This window comes from Helianthus annuus, chromosome 15 (genome assembly GCF_002127325.2).
Source record: "Helianthus annuus cultivar XRQ/B chromosome 15, HanXRQr2.0-SUNRISE, whole genome shotgun sequence".
In the NCBI taxonomy this organism is placed as follows: domain Eukaryota; kingdom Viridiplantae; phylum Streptophyta; class Magnoliopsida; order Asterales; family Asteraceae; genus Helianthus; species Helianthus annuus.
The window spans coordinates 56,686,934-56,710,634 of NC_035447.2; the positions used below are offsets into that span (position 1 = coordinate 56,686,934).

Genomic DNA, 23,701 nt, shown 5'->3' on the forward strand with positions numbered 1-23,701 from the left:
ATATATATTGTCTTGGTTTCTAGACTCTTCCTAGCCTCGATTTCATCACCACATGTCTAAGCATCCTAGCAACTTAAGCACCTGTCACATACGTTAAAATAAAGTCAATACATAAAATGTAAAGGTGAGCATACAAGTTTGATAATAGCATATAGAGTTTCGAATAGTTTACGCATAACCAGCACATACACAGATGGCAATGATGCATGTAAATTATCGACATGGACCTATCAATACCAGTGACTGCGGGTTGACTGTCCGAGACAGTTCGCAATACATGATCACCACCGTAAATCATGCAAGTAGATTGTCCTTAACAACCCCCGTGTGAACGGGTGCTGAGTCCAAACTATAGTACTATGTTGCTAAGGCAGGTAGACAGCTTTCCACGTGTAAACGTAATAACAAGCATACATTTAATCACGTAATACATGCAATCGGTTAGCGTTCGATTAGTTTGTACAGTGTGTTCGTTTGTAATTTTGATAGGTAACGTATGTAACACCCAAAAGTGCTAAAGCAAAAAGGGTTCGAGTATACTCACAGTGATTGATTATGGATTGAAGGGAACGCTGAGAGTAGGATTAGCCTGAATAGTTCGATAGCATAACGATAAGTAACGCAGAAAAGTAAACAAGTATGGATGGATCGAATGGGCTGGTCGATCGAACGGCAGGTTCGATCGGCTGGTATATCCGATTGGATAGTCCTGTTCGATCGGCCGGCTGGCTCGATCGGCTGGACCATTCGAGTGGATTGTTTCTTCCTCTAATGTGTTTGTGTTAGGGGATTTGAACTTTGGAAGTTTTTGCTGCAGTATTTGAGAACACTGAAGTGTTCCTGCCTTTTCAAGTCGTTTGATCGAACGGTTCGTTCGATCGGCTAGCTTACTCGATCGGCTAGCTCGCTCGATCGGCTAGGAGCTTCATGTTAGTCCCCAACTGAATGTCACTCGATCGGACAGTCTGTTCGATCGGCTGACATTCTCTACTACGAACAAGTGGTGAAAATGATTAAGTGTTGAAGCATAGTATCTCATGATCCGAACAGTAATGTTTACTCATCGAGTGACCCATTCGATTGAACATTACTTCGTCAATACTATTCTTCAAAGTTTGGGAATGTGGGACCATGTGCTAGCCGATCGGCTGGCCCGGTCGATCGGCTGGCATGTCCGATCGGCTGGGCTGTTCGACAGCCTAGCCGTTCGGCCAGCATTTCTGACCTGGTCGGCCTTTCGTCTAACACTTGGTTGTTTGTTTATTTGTTATTCTTTCAAGGTATCTTGACAACGTGTTGAACTATAATAACCTTCGTTCCCACCTGTTCCCCTGGCTCGAACGGGAATCACCCAAGTCCGGCCGGTTGAACGGTTTGGAATGTCGGTTTAGAGTTTAACCGATATCGGTGAACCTTGTTCATAGAGCCCGAATCTTGAACCTTCTAAACCTTTTGAATGATTGGTTAGCCGGTTCAAGCTCCGTTCCTACCGGTTTGAAAGCATTGAGTGTAAAAGAGTTGAAAGAAAGTTGAGATTCCTTCTTTCAATCCCTCACAACTTAAAAATGTTTAGATCTATGAAGGATCCTAACTTGTTTATGTGGAAATCGGTTAGATCTAAGCTATTCATGGTTGGATGGTGTCAAAGTTTGAAGTTCATCAAGAACACCATGATGACATCACCCAAGAACACTTAGATCTTGGTGATTTCACGGTTAGAATTCAAGTTTTGAAAGATAGAAAGGTGTAGAATCGAGTAATGATCAAGAACGTACAAGATTTAGAGTGAAAACTTACCGGAGTTGAGAGAAATCTGAGAAAAGGTGGAGAAGATAGCTGGTTCGGTCAGAGCTTTCCAAAAGTGGAAAGTATGACAATGACAGCCCTATTTATAGGCTTCCAAAAGAGGAAAGTGTCAGCTGATCGGCTGGGAGATCCGATCAAGTGGGCTGCTCGATCGGCTGGCAAGGTGCTAGCCGATCGGCTGGCCTGTTCGATCAGGATGCTTCCAGTCCGATCCGCCACGCGCTTCGAGTATTTTGCGACGATTTTCGACGTTTCGATTCCGACGTATGATGTTATGATTTCGATAGAGTTCCTAGTCAAATTACTTTTAATCCCAACCACTATATCTAACATACAATCTTCGTTAAGTCACGTTTCGATGTCGGTTTCGAATTGAGTTTGATTGCCTTTCGAGTTTCGATTCGGTTTTCGATTGATTTGCTTGAATTCCACACCAAACATGAAGTAAGCACGCACAAGTAACACATAAGGCGCACACACACACGTATAACAATACCACAATTCGCATGATTCGAGTCTCGAGTTCGATTGATTGTTAGATCGGTCTGATTACTGATTAGATTAACTTTATCGCATTGTTACTTCCTATCATTCCCAGTCGTAGATCGGTTCGCATTAAAACATATTTCGATTACTTCGATTCTTGCCGATTACAACACTTACTCCACATAATACAACTAAAACACAAAATCGACTATCTACAGTCAAAGAAAGTCAAAGTTGACTTGGACTTTGACTTTGACATTCGAAAACACGGGGTGTTACACCTTAACAGGTATCGTGTACCAAACAGGTAGACACGAGATTACCTGTTAATTTTCGTGTATAAACAGGTTAAATACCTGTTTACCTGTTAATACCCGTTAGTACACGATAAGAAATTAAATTAAATAAAACTCATCAGCCATGTGCGTGTGGGTTCCTTAATTCCTTTCTATTTTCAATCCTCATTCAATTAAAAAAAATAAAACCCTAAACTCCCTCTGTAACTCTCAGATAGCATGTCGTGTTCGTGTTTTTGTTCGTGTTAACAGGTATTAACAGGTAATTTTCGTGTATAACAGTCGAGCAGTCGAGTTAACAGGTAATTTTTGTGTATATCGTGTCGTGTTCGTGTTTGAAAAAAATGACACGATAAGTTATCGTGTCGTGTTCGTGTATGAGATTTCGTGTATCGTGTCTTATCGTGTCGTGTCTTATCGTATACGGGTGGGTATACACGATATGCCAGCCCTATTGGTGCTACATACAACAACCCTTAATATCAAAACCATATAAAAAGAGTTTGCTCTTTCACCTTCCATCTCAAATCTAACATTATTATATATAACCATGTAAAATTGAAATAGATAAAACAAAAGTATTAATGTTTCTTTTTTCTAAATAGTTAAACGGGTTGATGGGTCAATTCAAATCCGATTTGTTTTTAATGCGGGTTAACCGAATCCGAACCATTTTTTAAACGGATCGTGTTAGTCGACCCAAACCTGTTTTTTTCGTGCCGGGCTGGTAGGTCGTGTCAAGAATTACCGCCAACCTAACTTTGAAATAAAAACCCGGTTTATGTGTGTGGAAAACGTCTTTAACCGGACACGCTAACCGGTTTGAAATGAAAACCCGGTTCATCAAGTTAGTGCCATATAGAAAACCATCTTCGATCTTTCTAGAAATCTTGCGATGCGCGTTCCATAACCATCTCTGAAACTTTATGCTCCGGACAGTGCTCCTGCTCTTGCTATCAAAGCTACAATGGAGAAGACGAAACGCAGGTAACTTTTTTACAAATTTTATACAGTAATCTAGGTTTTCTGGTTAGGTTTTGTAACGATTTAACGTAACTGATCGATTTTGAAGTTGTTGATGATCCGAAGTGCATCGATTTGAGTTTGTGTTACGAGTAATTTAAATACGATTAGAAGTATATTTGAATCTGAAACTCGGTTTGAATCTAACTTAATTGATCGATTTCAAAATCGTTGATACTGTGCGTTTCTGCATTTGACTAAAATTAGGTTTAATCTGGAATTCTGAATAGATCTGGCTTAATTGATCGATTTCAAAATCGTTGATAGTATCCGTTTTTGCATCCAAATCTGACCTAATGTAAATGATCGATTTTAAAATTGTTGATATTCATAACTTGATCCATTTCAGTTTGCGTTATGAATAGTTCAATCGAATACATCCGTTTCTACATTCAGAGAGAGAGAGAGAGAGAGAGAGAGAGAGAGAGAGAGAGGTGCTGTTTGCTTGCAGAAGTTAAAAAACAAACGGTCTTTTTCTTGCAGACTGCAGAGGTTTGGTCCACCTCTTCTGCTGCAGATGTTTGCAGATGTGGTCCGCAGACTGCAGACGTTTTACCTCTGAAAAAACAAACAGCACCCAAGTCTCTGATCCATCTAAACAACGCCACCAGTTACCTTGATATTCGAGCAATCGATTGAGTTAGAGTTGATTTCATCAAGTGAACTATTGCCGTGACAGGTGGAGTTTGGTTTATTTCAAGGTATTGTTTTAATTTATCAATGGATAATAAGTTACAGTAAGTGGCTGATTTATTTAGGAGGTTATCAGTAGGGTTTCTACTATCAAGTGTGTACTAAATTACTTTACAATTTCTATAGACTACAGATGTTGTTTTATGTTATATTGGGTGATAATCATAATTGGGTTTATCTGAGTATGTGAAATTACTGTAATCAATTGGCCATTGGTACATTCAGTTCTCATATTGAATGTGATCATGTTCATAGGTGATTCAATCAAGTCTGCTATTGTGATTTTCGCTAGATTGGTGGAGTTTTGGTGATTTCAAGGTATGGTTTTTTAGAATTGAATGCATTGTTTTGATTTATGTTCAACTAATCTATGCAAGTATGTGAATATAGAATCTACAGTTTTTTAGTATTTTAGTCTGTGAATTTAGAATGTTCTTGTTTTTAGTTTCTGGTATGCCAATGTAAGTAAGGATTATACCGATTATGGCCCGGATTAAGTATACGGTCCGGTCCGGTCCTTGGGTTATATATTTCAAGATTTATAGTTCCCAGGTCGGTCTGGTCTGAACACAAAGAAAACCGAATAAATTTAAAGTCTGGGAACTGCAGATAGTGATGTTGTTAGAAAACAACTCTGTGATGTCTGCTGTTCTCCATTTTATAAATTGGTCCTCGTTAATACCCGTACCTATTTTTGTCAAAAATCCGTTCTAACTCAAACCAAAACGATCACTTTTTAAAACAACTCATTATGCCGGAACCCATTTTGACCTGAACCTGCCTCCCCGCATGACCAAACCAGCCTGTTTTTCCAGGTATACACCCTATTAAACGACAATTAAATCCCTCAACTATACAACATGTAACAAAAACTGTCTCGCATACTCTCTACTCAGCCCCACATCTTCGTCGCTTCTTATCGTCGTGTTCATCTTCTGATCGCCGTTGGTCTTCGTCTTCTTTGACCGTAGTTTCGATTCACAAATTTCTTTTCAAATCTGTTAACAACTAGGGTTTTTAGCTTTTTAAATCTATCTTGGATAATGCATCTTATTTGGCAATTCAAATCAATATACATTAGTAAGTTTCTTGATTTCAATTAATCAACCACATCTTGTTTCCAGTTTAATTGCCTTAACAAGATTTATTTGTGGTGATCATCATCTAAAATTCTAATCCGGGTGATCTTGATGACAATTTATTGATCTATTTGACTGATCACCGATTATTTTAGTGACTTTCTGTGTAGGACTAAGTAGATGGAGTGGTTCATGATATTTGCTTCGATAGCTGTACTATGGGTGGCTTCTCTCTGCAAAATTCTTCATGCATCATTCTATCCGTATCGATCTTCCTTCTTAAACAACGGTGGTCGGTGATCTTAGAAATATTTGGTCTAACATATAATTATTTATGTTTATTTTGGTCACTTTAATAACCGTTTTCTGAATGTAACAGCTGGATCTTTGCAAAAGAGAAATGTACTGTTAGTCATCGCCCATCCTGATGATGAGTCAATGTATGGTTAGAACCCTAATACTTTATTCTGTATTGTAAATCCTGCAATTTAGTCAAATCTCTAGCATCCGAAACTATAGTTCTTGCTCGCTAGTTCCCAATATCATATTCAGGAAAGTTATTGATTGTATGGTAATGAACTATTTTTTTGGGCAGGTTCTTTTCACCAACGATCAATCAGCTGACTTCAAGAGGGCATAATGTGCACATATTGTGCATGTCGACTGGTAATATGTTGTATAACTAGGAATTTTGGTTGTTGCATATCAGCGTATGAACCCACTAACAAGTTCCCATTTTTAGTGTGTGTGAGCTTTAGATGAAAACCAAACAAGATCTATGTTATCTCATCAATCGGCTTTATAATATTTCTGAGTTATGTCCCAACTGATTTTTGACTTGTTTCATTATCATACTTGAAGTACTAAGTTCTGGTGATCAAAGTGTATTAATATGTTTTTGAGTTTTTTTTTTTTTTTTTGAATCGTATATAGTGTCCCTACTACATGAGTTAATGTTGTACGTTGTTAATTGCTTTGCAGGTAACGCAGATGGTATGGGAAACGTTAGAAAAGAAGAGCTTTATAGGGCTTCCGCTACCCTTAAGGTGATATATTATTTTACACAACATTGAGATGCATAATCTTGCTTGTATGTTGCCCTTTTTTATTACCATAGGCACCTGTTTCCATTGTTTAATTTCTTGTTCGTAGGTTAATGCTTATTTGAATTGTAAAAACGACTTCACATGAGTGCACTTGTGTTGTCAGTTATCACCATTACCAATGATAATTGCTTGATCATACAGGTTCCTATCCAACAAGTGACAGTAATGGATCATCCGGATTTTCAGGTTTATTTCTTTTGCCCCTAAAGTTCTTATTCGGTTGTTTGTTGTCTATGAATATTGAATAATATATATTTGTATTTATCTCCAGGATGGTTTTGGAAAAATATGGAATACTAGCTTACTATCAAAGATTGTGGAAAAGAAAATTCATGATCATGCAATTGACATTGTAAGTTCCGATCTCACCGCACATTTCGTGTTTATAAACACATATACGCGCAGTTTATTTATGTGAAATTTGTTCATTCTTTTGAGTTGTTTCATTTTCATGGATGTTGATAAAAGTTATCTTCTTTTAATTTGTTGCAGATAGTTACTTTTGATAACTATGGTGTATCGGGTCACTGTAATCACCGCGATGTAAACCATGGGGTGCGGTAAGTGTCCTTGTTTATAAAGCTTTTCCACAAAATTAAATTAGCAGTTGCATATTCTTGACCTACTATATTTTGGAAAGTTTCAAGAAAGTATTATATGTGACGTGTGTGCGCTATGAAAACCGAGACTAAAAAGGTGGAAATAATTGCTCTTCTTTTCTTTTACCAGAAGGTTTATGCTTGATACTTCACAACAAGAAATTGAAGCCTGGGAGCTGGTATATCTTTGTTTTTCATTTTTTTAATGCTTTTGTTCCTCAAAAAATGGCGTTAACTTCAGTTGCCTTTAATTTTAAAAAGTTAAGAATATCTTCATGATTTCATCCAGCTTTAACGTGTTACTTGCACTTCTTTTGAGATCATTTTGTGGAAGGCCGCAACATGTGTTTTCTTATGTTTGACTTTTCAGTTGTCAACATGCTATGTTTGTGTTTTCTCAGGTAAGTACTAACATAATTCGCAAGTACAGTGGGCCAGTTGATATCTGGTTTTCGTTATGGAGTGCCCAAAATTCGTTGAATGGACAAATGCATTGCTTGCTAAATGAAAATCCACGTAGAAGCTATGCTGCAATGTCACAACACTTGAGTCAATGGGTATGGTATGTATCCCAATTTTGTTTGTTTATATATTACGATTTTGGCCCTTGGGTTTTTTTTTTTTTTTTTTTTTTTTTTTTTTTTTTGGAAACGGGTCAAATGGGTAGAATAGAGAAAATAGCTAGAAAGGACCCGTGGTATATGCTGACCCGTTATGAACCTTTCTATATGGTTATGCTCAACCTGCAGGTTGTCCAAATCTCTGTGTCTTACTAACATTTGTATATATTTTCAGGTTTAGGAAGCTTTTCGTTTCATTTTCAAGTTATACATATGTAAACACTTTGAAGAAGATTAACAAATAGGCGATCATCTACGAAGATTTTTGCAATCGATTAGTAGCTGTTCATTTTTTATAAGTTTATTGATCAGTGTTGATAAGCACTTTTTTAGTTATACATATGACCTGTTTTCTAAGATTATTGTATAATAGATTCCGATTAAATATAGCATCCAGTGTATGCATTATGTAACCTGGTAGCGCCGGATACACTTTTATTTGTTTGGAATCTACGCTCGTTGAAACCATGGGTGTGGGTTGGTGTTTCTGTCTTCAACAAGTGTGCAATATTAGCAGCTTGTTTGATTTTGAATTTTTGATCATGTATATTCTGATTTAGTTAGCAGTACTTGCTCTAAGTTGGTTTAACTTTACTCAGTTGCTGACAAGAAATTCCATAATGGGGATATTATTTGATGATGGTATCAACTCTAAAGAAATGATTGGTTTCTAAAATATATTTAAAGAAATTCAAGTCTCGCATTAACTGAATACTGAACTAATTAAAATTTGTCTTTGTATAGTTTGTATGATTGGTAAAATTTGTTACATAAATTAGAATGCAAATAATGGGGTTGGTTAACGTACAATATTCCTTAACGTACGTTGCGCACGAGATGAAATTACGTACGTTATAAAACTCAAAAACCCTAATCACGCATGTTGAAAACTATAATCACACATGTACAAAATTAGAAATCACGCATGGGGTCAATCAATCAATCATACCCAGTAAATCCCACAAAATAGCAAAGCTACTTATAGGGTCTGGGGAGGGTGGATGTAGACAGACCTTTCCTCTATCCCTAGGGATAGAGAGGCTGCTTCCAGCGAGACCCCCGGCTCCAAAACGAACAACATACCAAAACAACAAGTCAAAGAATATAGAAAAAGAAGTCACCTATATCAAGAAAGTGATCAGAGTGGCACAGTATAATGTAAATCATGTATAATGGCATACAACAACATTTGGGCATAAACACAAGAGGTCAATCACCGTTAAAGTCCCTTAAAGAATAAGAAAAACCTACGTCCCTAAAATACACCTAAGACCTTACTGCAATATCCTCTAGAAGTCCTTAACCCTAATCCTACGCCTCCACGAAGTCCTATCTTGGACCATGTCCTCAGACAGATGCAACTCTAGTAAATCATGCCTAATCTACTCATCCCATGTCAGCTTGGGTCTGCCTCTTCCTCTCCTCCCCTCCACAGTAAGAGTTTCCACTACTCTAACTGGTGCCGTCGTTTGCCTCCGCTTTACGTGCCCAAACCATCTCAATCTCCCCTCCCTAATCTTATCCGATATACTAGCCACTCCTAATCTTTCCCTAAAAACCTCATTTCTTATCCGATCTAACCTCGTGTGTCCACACATCCACCTCAACATCCTCATCTCTGCTACCTCCATCTTGCGCGCTTGTGTCTTCTTGATAGCCCAACAGTCTGTTCCATATAGCATATCGGGCCTGACTGCTACCCTGTAAAATTTCCCCTTTAGTTTAGTTGGGAACCTCCTATCGCACAATACCCCACTGGCTGCCTTCCATCTACACCAGCCAGCCTGTATGCGATGGGTTACATCACTATCTATGTCACCATCCCTTTGTACAAACGACCCCAAATACTTAAATTTAGTTGCCTGCGGGACCAATTGATCCTCAATGGTGATTTGGGTGTCATCGTCAGTGGCGGACCCAGGATTTTTTTCCAATGGGGTCCAATTTTTTCGATACTTGGATTTTTTACACCCAAACGATAGAATTTTCGGGTCGGTCGGCGTTTGGGTCGGGTCGGGGTGATTTATTGAGCTTGGAACCTTTAAAAAAAGATAAATAAATAACAAAACAACACATGTCTAAACAAAAGGCATAAATTGAGTAAATTTTCATTCATTTTAACATTTTAAAAGTGTATTTTAACAAAAAATCGACTGATATTAGACTTGAACCCATGACCTCTTTGTTAGCAAACAAGGGATTAACCACCACAACAGCTTTGCTTTTGATACTATGGGGTCCAACTAAATATTTTTATGGGGTCCTGACAAAAATTAATATACCGAATCTACTAATTTTTTAAAAAAGATTGGGGTTCGTGGACCCCGACCCACTCAATGTGGGTCCGCCCCTGGTCATCGTCATCTGCTACACCACTGAAATCACAGTGTAGATACTCAGTCTTAGTTCGACTAATCCTTAGGCCCTTGCTCTCTAGAGCTACTCGCCACTCCTCTACCCTCGCGTTCAGGCGCTGTTTAGTCTCTGCAATCAACGCAATATCGTCTGCAAAAAGCATGCACCACGGAACTGTCTCCTGAATCATTTTGGACAACTCATCCAAGGCAACCGCAAAAAGAAAAGGGCTCAACGCAGACCCTTGGTGGAGTCCTACCTCACGCATGGGGTAAAAAAACTAATCACGCATGTTATAAAACTAATTACGCATGTTATAATTTCATCTCGTACGTACTGGACGTTAAGGTATATATTGTATTTTATAGTTTCACTGCAAATAATAATTAATGACGTAATTGACCGTCTAGTTTTCTAATTACTTTGTAAAATTCTTTCCATTTTCTTTATGGTTTTAATAGAGCAAATTGCATAAAAAATGTAACCAACTTTAGATAATTAATAATTTGATACAGAATTTCAAACTAATTGTTTAACGTAAAAACTTACTATTGGTTACCTCTTTTTTCATACTAGTAACCGTAAACTTGACTTTATTTTATATAATTTCACTTCCCGGTTACCTCACAAGCTTCTTTTTTCACACACAAGCAACTCTAGGTGCTTTTTTTCAATTATTTTGATCATTTTAAACGGATGTGGTCCGAATGCATTAAAACTCATTTTCTTGAGTTGTGCCTTCTTACGGGCATCAAAACCCATAATATGCACAGACGCAAACGTAATTAGGCCATACATTGTAGTAACATCGGTGATGCACTACCTTATTACTCTCTCTAGTCCTATTCACAAACCTTAAAACTGACTCTCTTACCTCTCTCATCTCTACTTCCTCTGCTCATATTCTCTAAAACACTCGTTCCTCACCATGAAATTCAAACCATACTCTCTCCTCCACATCACCACTCTCTTTCTTAGACTCTTCTACATCACCAAAAAACGCATAAAAAGCTAAAACCACACTTACCGAGACAGTCATATAAAAGTTCCAAGTGCCTAGTTTAAAACATTAGCAACCACAAGGATAATTTCTGAAGTTTAGGTGACAAATGAAGGGTCTTTTTTACTCTTTTCATATTAAAAATGCTCTCTGTACCTTCTTCTTCCAAACAAACTATCGTGGAACAAGCAGAGCTTCCGCTTTCGTCAATGGCGAAGATACCTTCAGCTTCCACTACTGCTGAAACTACTGCCACAATAGCTCACAGGTATCTTCAATTTCATAATCTCTACTTCAATTTCAGTTTTTGTCACTCTCGAATTTTGAAATCAAAACCTAGTGATTTCAAACGCTAAAATCACCTGAATGTGTTAGGTTTTGATATGATTAATACAGCGATTACACGTATGATAGTTGAAACCAGAGTTTGATGGATGAATATTTAACTTTGAATTTGTTATTACTCTCGCTTTCGAACTCTTACGTAGCGATTATATACCGCTAAATTTACATGAATGTGTTAGGTTTTGATATGATTTATACAGCGATTGTAACTGATAGCGAGGTTGAAGTTAGTCGAAACTAGTTTGACAGTTGAGAATCTGTTCTTCAATTGTAGTTATCACTTTTCGCCTTTCGAAATCAAACCTAGTGATTATCAAATGCTAAATTCACATACATGTGTTAGTTTTTTTTATCTGATTCAAACAACGCTACTTCAATTGCAGTTATCACTCTTGATTCACGAAATCAAACCTCGTGATTTTCAAACGTTAAAGTCACGTGAAGTGTTAGCTTTCAATCTGATTCCTACTACGATTACAACTAATATCGAGGTTGAAGTTAGTAGAAACTTGTATGACAGTTGATAATCTCTTCTGAAATTGCAGTTATAGTTCTCGCCTTTCGAAATTAATCCTAGTGATTTTTTTATCTGATTCACACGACGGTTACAACTAATATCGAGATTGAAGTTAGTAGAAACTCGTATGACAGTTGATAATCTCTACTTTAATTGTAGTTATCACTCTCAATTCACGAAACCAAACGTAGTGGTTTTCAAACGCCAAATTCACATGAATGTGTTAGTTTTTGATCTGATTTACTGCAATGCTAACAATTAATGTTGAGGTTGAAGTTAGTAAACACTTGCCTGACTGTTGAAATCGAGACTTTGAGCTTCGATTAATAGAAACGTACATTGCTTCTGTTTTTGATTTTACAGGAAAATGTCGTTGAGGCCGAGGTCAATGGTGTCGATGAAAGAAAGTGGTACAGCAAAGAGGCCTAAAATTGGGGCGGCTAAGAAGAAGTCATCGAAATTAGATGCTGATAAACCTAAAAAGCCACCCACCGCTTTCTTCTATTTCCTGTATGTGTTCTTTTAGTTTTGTGAGTTAATCCCCTGCATATGTGTATGTGTGTGCACTTTAAATTCCAACTGAATTGGATGTATAGATTTATGTATAAATTGGGAAAAATCTAGGTGTTCTAGGGTTTAGTGACTTGAAGAAAGAGATTGGTTGGATGTATATAAACTTTCCCTAAACCCTAGAATGAAACCAGCAGCAATTATGAAGTTGTGCTAATAAAAAAGCAAACACAAATAGTACTCATAGGTTAGTGGCCCTTGTGGAACATGAGTGGATCCTATATAAGGTCAACTCATTTGATATAAGCTTTCAATCTTTTTCCACTTGCAATGCATGAAAGTAAAGTAATACTGTGGGGTCCTTTGCACCCATTACATTCTGATGCATGATCAGTAACTAATAAGAATTTGAACTTTCTATTCTTTGATCCCAGAGGATATAGTAGCGAAAGTAGTGATACTGTTGGAATGGATTACTTTAAGTGCAATTATCGGTCATTCGGTTATTTGTCACAAATAGTTAAACATGTGTTTGAATAATCCTAAAATTTTTTGAATGGATTCTGCATTCAAAAAATTAGGATTACATAACCATTTGATTCTTTCTCATAACGCTCTCCGTTATGATTTCAAATATTGAAGGGAGGATTTTCGTAAGGAATTCCAAGAGCAAAATCCAGATGTCAAGTCAATGCGTGAGGTGTTCACTATAACTCATTCTTCATCATCCGACTATTTTTTACATAACTTTTCAACAAAAGCGTATTCTTTGTTCTGCCACATGACATGTATGTGCCTACAAACTCATTTTGCAGATTGGCAAGGCTTGTGGAGAGAAGTGGAAGATCATGACTTATGAGGTTTGTATTGTTTTAAATTTTGTATCTTCAGTTGTTTATTACATTATTGATTATTTGAGAAATTTTGATAAGTTTAGAGATTAACATGGTCACTAACACAAGGTCAAATGAGGTATTTTCTACATATAAAAAATATATGGATTCCTTAAAAATTGAGAAATTTTGATAAATTATGGTAATGCTAGGTTCGGTTATGGATTATGTAAGTGACAGGAAGCAACATCAAAATGTTCAATTTGTCAAAGTTATTTCACGATTTTACGCACAATTTGAAAGAACACGTGGGTTTAAGTTTGAACAAATTGTGGGAATCTACATTCTAAAAAGACCACCGGATTTGGTGCTTTTAGACTTTAGTTCCAGATTATTTATTCTTCTAAACTATAGTTTTTGTTTTTGTTTTTGCATTTTGGCAGTCTGGTGGTTGTTTCAAAAAGTAAAGTAGAGTGGTTTGAAGTAGTATCTTGTAACTTAGCTGAAGAGTCATCTTTTGCGTGTGTATTCATTTATTGATTACTTTTATTATTTAGTTATAAATTGTGTCTACTTACTTGGTATTTTCCATCAAATTTGGGTGTAGCTGAGCAATGACACCTTAGTATTAATATCTTTTGGTATGTGGTATTTTGTTATAGGAGAAGGTGCAGTACTATGACGTTGCGACAGAACAACGAGCAAAGTTTGAGAAAGCTTTGGCAGACTATGCTAAGAGAAAGGTGCGCATGTTTTTTCTCACCGTAACTACTCTTCTTTACTTTGAAACATAGTGGTGTTTGGTTTGACAGAGTAAAAACAGATTGATAGTAAAAGGGTGTGTCGGATTTTAGGGAAAATATATGAGAATCAGCATTTAACCCGGCCTGTGTTGACCCGTTACACGTGTCTGACCCACCCAAGCAACAGGTATCAAGTAATTAACTAATTATACTTGTTGCAGTACCAACTTACTATCAAACTCATTCATACCCATAGTGATTCTTGCTAATGTAGAATACCGTTACCACCCATCAGTTTTATTATAATACCATATTATATAATATAGGTATTGTAGCAACTGTGTTTATACTCACCAAGAAAAACCTTAATTACAGGAAAATGGGGAACATGACGAGTTTGATGAGGATTCAGACTCAGATTATGATGAATGAATATGTTGCTTTTGACATCGTAGAGATTCTATTTAGTTGTCACAAGTATTTTGTACAGTGAGATATTCAAACGTGTCTTCTGGAACCAAGTGCATGTAGATCATTCTCTGTGTAGATTGAAGAAAAATAGAACCTGAACACAAATGCGAGTTTTTGTTGATAAAGGTTTGTGTTGCTATCATCCGTTAATGAAACCAATAGAGTATATTGTAATGGTTCTTGGGAATCAAACACGTGATTGCTTATAACGACTTAAAAATGACTGCGACAAAAGTCGAACAGAGTTGATGCCAAACACCGATTTGAACTTTAGATCAATCAGTAAATTTCTTTTAGTTATTATTGAATTTGGAAGTGACTTGTTCTGAAGAGAGTGACACTCTCATATACCATTTTATGCCGAGTTCTGTCAATCTGTGATTAATTGAAGATATTTCGATGGTATAGAATCTTAGGTGTAATGCAACTTTTTAACCCACCTTATGTATGAACGTCTATCCCATTCCTATTTAGATAGTTGAGATGCCCCCACACTTAAAGTTAGTTATCATATTCAACTATTTGGTATCTTATATTTTTTTGCAAAATAAAATGATTTTTCTAATGGTATATCCAGATCCCAATATAAATGTTATGCAAGTTTATTTAAAATGCTTGATGTCGATGACATATGGTTGGATAATCAGTGATACTATATGAATGCTGATTTAAGAGAACAGATTAAATGCAATTGGGCAGATTAAAAAGGGCATGAGTTGACGATGTACAGAATTATGGGCCCATAAGTAATGGACGAAAACATCTCAACAGGCTACTGTTTGTCCCAATTGTTGGATAAACTATCCATGGTCTAGCGCATTGATTGTAGCGTCGACACTTGACAGTTTTTCCACAATTTTTACGAGTTTTAAGTTGTTTTCGTTTCTATGTAAAACACGTGAATATTTGATTTGAGTAAGTCATCCGTTTGTTTAAAAGTCAACCTCATAGTTACGCAGTCAATTTCAGTTTTCAAAATTTGACTCGACTAGCCAAATTTAGATTCGCTCTACAGAAGAGGGCTTTCTGTAATAGTCTAGATTTTGAATATCATATCGAAAATTCCCTGAAGAGTATTTTCTCAGTCAACTTCACGCATTATTAGTAATCAGGCATACCTATGTAGGAATAAGTTAAAACTTGTGAAAAATGGAGTTATGCATGTTAAACAAAGTATCAACCATCACAATAACTATAGAAATCTTCATCATCTCATGTTCAAAATGAACTTAGGTTACAAATGTAGAACAAATTAAACTCTAGAAATGTGAGTTTACAACATCAAAGTAGTCATGAAAATAAAGAGCAACACTTTAGAATTAGATGCAACACTTTAGAAGAAATAAGCCACAAACGACACAACGGCTGCAACTAAAGCTGGCACTTGCAACGCCGTTCCAGCGCTCTCCATTGACGGGGAAGGTGCTGGTGCGGCCGCAAGCTCCTGAGCCATGGTTCCGCAACTGGTCAGGGCCATGAGGACCATGATTGTGATGGTGAGGGTAGTGGCTAGCTTGACAGTTTCCATTTGGTGAGTGTTTATCAAGTTGTAGAGATTAGAAAGATTGGTTATTTTGAGTAGTCTGTTTGTATGAGTGTGATTAATGGCTTTTTATAGTTTTAAAGAGGTGGTTTAGTGGGGATTAAGAGAGGAATCTTACAGCTAATCACATGGGTAATATTGTTTTTAAAGCAAAGGCATAATCATTTGACAGTAAGTGGGTGTCTAATGCGAACTCTTAAACTATGCTCACTTCCATTTGGCTATTGTCTTCCAGACTGGACAATTTGTACACCAAATAAATAAAATAAACTAGAAAACAAGAAAAGCTAAACAAAAATAGAAAAGCCCAACACGACACTATTTTTTTTGAATGACAAATTATCAACATCGACTCATCGCACTTTCCCATTGAAAGCTTGGTCTCACTAAGGCCAGACGGTCGTTCATTACAACAGGGCTCACACGGGCACAGAGATTGACACGACGTTCAACTGGATAAAACCCCATTAACACCCCTAGCCAGAACAGTGTCCCCATCCAAAGTGCAATTCGTGCCGGGTTCAATCAACGAACCCGAACCCGAACATGACCCATAACTTCCAAAAAAAATTAATCAATAAAGTATGTAATAGCTATCTTTTAATATAAGATTATAGGATTTTGTTATTGTTTTATTAATTATGGATATTAGTTCTTTTGACGGTTACTAATTTTCAAAGTGGTAGCTCTAGTGGTATCCAGATGATTTTCTCTAGGACAGGTCATCGGTTGGCGTCTTGTTTGTGACAAAATGTTATGCGCGATGTAACAACTGTCACTAAAATCCCTAATTAGGATAGTAATTAGCTATTAAGGAAACCCTAATTGAGACACCCAAGTGATTCCACACAAACCCTAAAATTTTCAGAATTTTCAGAATCAGGATCAGGGCCCCTAAAACTCAGGGGGGGATAAACCCTAGCCAACGATTATCTTCATAACTAATTGTAAAAATCGAATTTTAAGAAACTGACAACACAGCAAGCCTACCTGCACGAAGGGCTACCCTATGAAAATAGGGTGGTCACTCGCGTAGCGCGACGGCTAAGGGGGGTACCCCTCGCGCTACGCGACGGTGTCAAAATCTCAGTATAAATAGCAGGGGTTGGGACTTGAATTTTGGCACTGGAACGACGAAAAGCGGAGTTACGTAGGTCGAGTTATAAGCAAAACAGTCCAACACACACACACAATTATCGAATCGCTGCCGCAGAACAGGGTAATTACTCGATCGCTATTACGATTCAGTTTCCGGAATCAATACATTCAAAGAATGTCTAAGTGCCGCCCACATTGGGCTATGCTTTATCGTTGTCGATAATTCGATAATGAGCCGAAGCTTTGTACTTTGTCGTTGTCGATAATTCGATATACGAGTTGAAGTACTATACTTTATCGTTTGTCATTTTGATAAATGAGCCAAAGTATTGCACTTGGACATTCATTGTCAAAATTGATCTCGGGGAATTATCGTAACTGCTGTATTGATCACTAATCCTGTTTTGTGTGTATTATTGTTAGATTAGAAATAATCAAGGCTAATCAGTAGGCTTATACACTGCTCGTTAAAATCTACAAAGTGAGTCATTCTCTTTTTATCAATTGTTTTACAATACTCCAAATTATTTTTCAAAATGTTATAATTACAGGGACTAAGTCGTGGATATCTTGATTTATTGGTTAGTGGGGTATTGTGCACATTACTATTTCTCTCAGTTAGGTTCATTGACCTACTAGGGAGAAACGTCACTATTAGAGTTCATTAACCTAATAGTGGTATGACCATCGTCACCATTGTGACTTGTCACCATTGTGACAGAAAGCCAGATAAAAATAAGATATGAACCATTGTAATCGCTCTTATGCTGTAATTTATAACTATGGGTCATTTCCTAAAAACTGAATGAACTCACTCAGTATTTCCCCGCTGACAAAACCTTTTTCAAACATGTTTCAGGTAATCTGTTGTGAGCAAAGAAAAGTGCCAGGAAGCACTACCAGCTTAGAAAAGTGGCTCAGTGTAAATAAATAAAGGAACACGTTTTAAAAATAAAGATTTCCATGGAAATCATAGTATTGTAAATTACTGGGTTTTATCCCTAAATTATATAATGAGCAGTTTTAATACTAAAGATCCTGTTTTAAAAAAAAAAAGAGACTTCCGCTGTCGCCTAAATTAAATACCGCGGGATTTCTGTTCCGCGGCTCCTGAAACGGGTCAAACCGGGTCGGGGGCCGTGACAGAAATAAGGTGGTATCAGAGCCACTTCTCAAGCCACTGATTTAAGCCAATTAAGTATTTAGAAAATATTTAATTTCCATTAAATTGCTATTTTGTGATTATTTGTTTATTTATCTGACTAATTGTGTACAGTATGAGTAGATCTTTATATGCTAGTCAATGTAGTAAGTCATAACAAATTCTTAAATAATTTGATTCAAGTATTAGTAACTTTATTACCTACAATCTAGAAGCCTTATCAAGAAAATCATAAAATTTTCAAAATAAAACCTCGTATGATGTAAATTTCAATAATACCCAGTAGGAACTAATATTTAAAAAGTTTTCTATAAATTTTATGAATTCTGACTATGTCTATTTTTGCTAAACAGTATGAGTAACTTGTCTGAGGCCCTTCAGAATTTAAATCTCTATCCAGTAAGAGTAGAAGTTTCCAGAGATTTCAATAGGTATATACCAGATATAGAAGAACCTATAGAATTCGATGCTTTACCTCTCGAGAAACCCAAGCCCAAGGAAATAGAAATTGGGGAAAGTTCTAGGCAAATTGAAAAGTTACCATCTCAGGAAGAGTTAGATTCTATAATGACAAGCCATAATACTATTAAGCCTGTTAATGAAAATATTTTTAATCGCTCTCTTGAAACACCACTACCAATGAACTTAGAACCAGCTACTCCAAACCCTTCAATCCACTCGCAAATAAACGAATGGTTAATTAATGAAATACAGTTACAAAACCATCCCTATAAGCTTTTTCCTCAAGTTCCATCTAGAACCTTTACCAAATCCACCAATGAGTAACAAGAATAAGGCTGAACTTCGCTTTGGTAAAGAACTAATGGATACTGGAAATAGGATCCAAGAGATTGGGGGACAAATCTCCTGGAACTACGATAAGAGGGAACACAGTTACTAGAATATCGTTGACAAAAAGAATAGGGGATTTATGAAACTGTTATTATGTAATAATAATAGTAAAATCAGTATGTGTAAGATAAATAATAAAACGGTTGTATATAGAAGCATGAAATTTTAGAAAATTTACAAATTTTGTTCATATACGTGATTATGTGCAATTAAGTATGATATTGGATTATTTCTTGTATACTAATTATTTATCTATAACTTAGTTGTCAAATGGAAAACGCTAATAATGAACCAGTTAATGAGGTTAATGATTCTGAGCAACAACCAGGGGATCAATATATGACTAGGCAGGATATAGAAAATATCGTTGCTCAAGGGATAGCCAACACTATTCCAACAATGATAGCTCAAGGGATAGCCAACGCTATTCCAGCCATCGTTGCTGCTGTTAAAAATCCAATAGAACCACAACAACTCTTTCCTAGCAAACGTATTTCTGAAGATAATTTCAGTAATAGCGTAAACGGAGGCAATGATCATGTTAATCATGACAATGAACCACAACCAGCGCCGCTCCCTAAGAAAATGAAAGTTGCAACGCCTGGTTGCACTTACAAGGAATTTCTTGCTTGTAAACCATCTGAGTTTGCAGGCAACGAAGGAGCGACTGCGGCACTACGTTGGTTAGAGAAAACTGAGGCAGTAATTGCCATAAGTAAATGTGCTCAGGATGATCAGGTCATGTACGCGTCAAACCTTTTCAAAGAAGGAGCGCTAGAATGGTGGAATACGGTGTTACAATCAAAAGGAAGAAGGATGGCGTATGCTATGAACTGGGAAGAATTTAAGAGCTTGGTAGAAAGAAAATTCTGTCCCGAATATGAAAAGGAACAAATGACAAACAAATTTTTAACCCACCAAATGGTTGATGTAGATTGTCGAAAGTATACTACGACATTCTTCGAATATGCTCGAGTAGTACCAACCCTGGCTTCGCCAGAGCCAGTACTTATTTCTCGATATATTTGGGGATTGATTTCTGAAATCCGTAACATCGTCAAGGCTGCGAAACCTCGCACGATTGATGATGCGGTAGATTTAGCCAATACTTTGACTGACGAACTAGTACGGACAAGAGAAGAAAATAGAAGGAAGGAAGTAGCCCAAAAGATTACCCAGGTAATCCGTGCGGATAACCATAACGATTTTAAAGGAGGGAATGGGCAATCTTCTACTAGTTCATTTTGCAATTTTTGCAAAAGGAAGCATTTTGGAAGATGCAAAGGATACTGCAATTTTTGCAAAATTCCAGGGCATCAGGAAGAAGACTGCAGGAGGAAGAAATTTTCAGTTTGTTACAACTGTGGAGAAACTGGACATCTTAGGCCAAATTGTCCAAAACTGAACAAACCATCTGACATTAAAGCCAAACCTGCAGAAGAAGCAAAAAGGAATGCAAGAGCCTTCCAATTGACTGCTCAGGAAACAGAGCTCATTCCAGATGTAATAGCCGGTACGTCCTAGGTTACAACGTTTACACAAAAAGTATTAACTGACTCTGATGCACACCAAAGTTTTAAAAATACTTCATTCTGTCAAACTCTTAACTTAGACAAATCTTTACAGTCAAAACATGCAAAAAGGAAAATATAACTCTCAGGTCATATAATTCTTCGCTAACCTAATTCCTATGAAATTAGCCAAGTTTAATGTTGTAGCCAACCCTACTCGAATTCTCTGTGATAAGAACTTTATAGAAAATCCAGGTACCCGCCGGAGAAGTATTTATGATTATAGAAAATAAACCACGTAAGGTCACATGATAAATCATGAAGATATTCACTTAGATCCTGCTAAGATAACAATGGAAGAGTTCGCAATCTTTAAATAAAAAGTAGGAATTTTGTAAAATTAGCCGGATACTATAGGCAGCTTATTAAGGATTCTCTTAGATAGATACATCCTTAACTAAGTTAACACAGTTAATTCTAAATAAGAACCTAAACAAAAAGAAGCCTCTAGCTAGCCTTACCAGAAGGAACAGAAGATTTTAAAGTATACGGTAATGCTTCAAAGTTAAAATTTGGATATATGGTAATGCGACACAAAAAGGTAATTGTGTATGCATCAAGGCAATCGCAAAAGCACGAAGAAAGCCTTACCACTTGTAAGCTTAAAAATTAGAAACCACAAGTTACCCTTAAGATTATGAAACATTATCTAAGCAAGTTTACTATCCATATGAGTCATAAGAATTTAAGATACATATTTGAGCAACAAGAATTTAAACATAAGGAAAAGGAAATCCTCGGTGATTACGACTGTGATATTTAGTATCACGAAGGAAAGGCTGAAGACGGGTAGAAGAATTATACAAATAATAAACAAAAGCCGTCGAAGTTCGAGTTGGAGACAAAATGCTATTGAAAGTATTTCCTTGGAAAGGAATTTATTCGATAAGAGAAGAAGCTAAGTCTCTTATACGTAGGACCATTACCAGTAATCCAACACATAGGACCAGTAACTTATCATTTACAACTACCAGAAGAATTAGCTGAAGTACATGATGTGTTTCATGTATCCAATCTCAAGAAACGTCTATCAGGCGAATCCTTGGTAGTACCTCTTCAAGATATAGAGATAAATGATAGAGAAACCCCTACAAATAGAAGATCGGAAAATTTAGTTTCTCAAACACAAACGACTAGTGTTAGTGAAAGTCCAATGGGAATCCAATAGAGAACAAGAGTATACTTGGGAACTGGAATAAAAAATGAAGTGAAAATACCCTCATCTATTTCAGTGAATCTCGAGGACGAGATTTTTCTTAAGGTGGGGAGGATGTAACAACTGTCACTAAAATCCCTAATTAGGATAGTAATTAGCTATTAAGGAAACCCTAATTGAGACACCCAAGTGATTCCACACAAACCCTAAAATTTTCAGAATTTTCAGAATCAGGATCAGGGCCCCTAAAACTCAGGGGGGGGATAAACCCTAGCCAACGATTATCTTCATAACTAATTGTAAAAATCGAATTTTAAGAAACTGACAACACAGCAAGCCTACCTGCACGAAGGGCTACCCTATGAAAATAGGGTGGTCACTCGCGTAGCGCGACGGCTAAGGGGGGTACCCCTCGCGCTACGCGACGGTGTCAAAATCTCAGTATAAATAGCAGGGGTTGGGACTTGAATTTTGGCACTGGAACGACGAAAAGCGGAGTTACGTAGGTCGAGTTATAAGCAAAACAGTCCAACACACACACACAATTATCGAATCGCTGCCGCAGAACAGGGTAATTACTCGATCGCTATTACGATTCAGTTTCCGGAATCAATACATTCAAAGAATGTCTAAGTGCCGCCCACATTGGGCTATGCTTTATCGTTGTCGATAATTCGATAATGAGCCGAAGCTTTGTACTTTGTCGTTGTCGATAATTCGATATACGAGTTGAAGTACTATACTTTATCGTTTGTCATTTTGATAAATGAGCCAAAGTATTGCACTTGGACATTCATTGTCAAAATTGATCTCGGGGAATTATCGTAACTGCTGTATTGATCACTAATCCTGTTTTGTGTGTATTATTGTTAGATTAGAAATAATCAAGGCTAATCAGTAGGCTTATACACTGCTCGTTAAAATCTACAAAGTGAGTCATTCTCTTTTTATCAATTGTTTTACAATACTCCAAATTATTTTTCAAAATGTTATAATTACAGGGACTAAGTCGTGGATATCTTGATTTATTGGTTAGTGGGGTATTGTGCACATTACTATTTCTCTCAGTTAGGTTCATTGACCTACTAGGGAGAAACGTCACTATTAGAGTTCATTAACCTAATAGTGGTATGACCATCGTCACCATTGTGACTTGTCACCATTGTGACAGAAAGCCAGATAAAAATAAGATATGAACCATTGTAATCGCTCTTATGCTGTAATTTATAACTATGGGTCATTTCCTAAAAACTGAATGAACTCACTCAGTATTTCCCCGCTGACAAAACCTTTTTCAAACATGTTTCAGGTAATCTGTTGTGAGCAAAGAAAAGTGCCAGGAAGCACTACCAGCTTAGAAAAGTGGCTCAGTGTAAATAAATAAAGGAACACGTTTTAAAAATAAAGATTTCCATGGAAATCACAGTATTGTAAATTACTGGGTTTTATCCCTAAATTATATAATGAGCAGTTTTAATACTAAAGATCCTGTTTTTAAAAAAAAAAGAGACTTCCGCTGTCGCCTAAATTAAATACCGCGGGATTTCTGTTCCGCGGCTCCTGAAACGGGTCAAACCGGGTCGGGGGCCGTGACACGCGAGCCATGAGTTTTACTACAGTGGGTCTTCGGACGGTGTGTTTCCCTTGAAATTGGTGACGGGCCGTGTCACCAATGTTGTATGCGATCATGGATGTAGGTGGCCTTTTGCTTATAGGTGTACCCGGGTGGCTGGGCTTTGTTGGACGTTCAAAAAAAGTATCTAACATTCCGGTTACTTTTTTAGGTTATTGTTTATGTGTTTGTTTTTTTTTTGAACGGCAAATTTAGATTACTGAC

The 23,701-nt window shown here is 36.9% G+C and overlaps 2 protein-coding genes across 7 annotated transcripts; both read left to right on the top strand.

The window, feature by feature from the left end:
- Positions 1-3,429: 3,429 nt before the first annotated feature.
- On the top strand, positions 3,430-8,176 carry LOC110911683 (probable N-acetylglucosaminyl-phosphatidylinositol de-N-acetylase). 5 transcript variants are annotated; one of them, XM_022156310.2, is made up of 13 exons: positions 3,438-3,575; positions 4,095-4,312; positions 4,560-4,622; positions 5,554-5,675; positions 5,763-5,823; positions 5,979-6,049; positions 6,365-6,429; positions 6,631-6,675; positions 6,761-6,841; positions 6,982-7,049; positions 7,219-7,267; positions 7,490-7,650; positions 7,884-8,176. In XM_022156310.2, the coding sequence occupies exons 4-13, from the start codon at positions 5,564-5,566 to the stop codon at positions 7,951-7,953; spliced, it is 783 nt and encodes a 260-aa protein (XP_022012002.1). In that variant the 5' UTR covers positions 3,438-3,575; positions 4,095-4,312; positions 4,560-4,622; positions 5,554-5,563; the 3' UTR covers positions 7,954-8,176. The 5 variants fall into 5 exon arrangements, with proteins under 5 accessions (XP_022011999.1, XP_022012001.1, XP_022012002.1 ...); XM_022156308.2 differs by having other exon boundaries at positions 3,439-3,575; positions 5,539-5,675; XM_022156307.2 differs by lacking the exon at positions 4,095-4,312 and having other exon boundaries at positions 3,430-3,575; positions 5,539-5,675.
- A 3,006-nt stretch (positions 8,177-11,182) lies between these two features.
- Positions 11,183-14,694, top strand: LOC110911681 (high mobility group B protein 14). 2 transcript variants are annotated; one of them, XM_022156306.2, is made up of 7 exons: positions 11,183-11,331; positions 12,289-12,435; positions 13,078-13,135; positions 13,251-13,295; positions 13,931-14,011; positions 14,123-14,198; positions 14,387-14,694. In XM_022156306.2, exons 1-6 carry the CDS (start codon positions 11,207-11,209, stop codon positions 14,147-14,149), a joined length of 483 nt encoding a protein of 160 aa, XP_022011998.1. In that variant the 5' UTR covers positions 11,183-11,206; the 3' UTR covers positions 14,150-14,198; positions 14,387-14,694. The 2 variants fall into 2 exon arrangements, with proteins under 2 accessions (XP_022011998.1, XP_022011997.1); XM_022156305.2 differs by lacking the exon at positions 14,123-14,198.
- Positions 14,695-23,701: the final 9,007 nt, after the last annotated feature.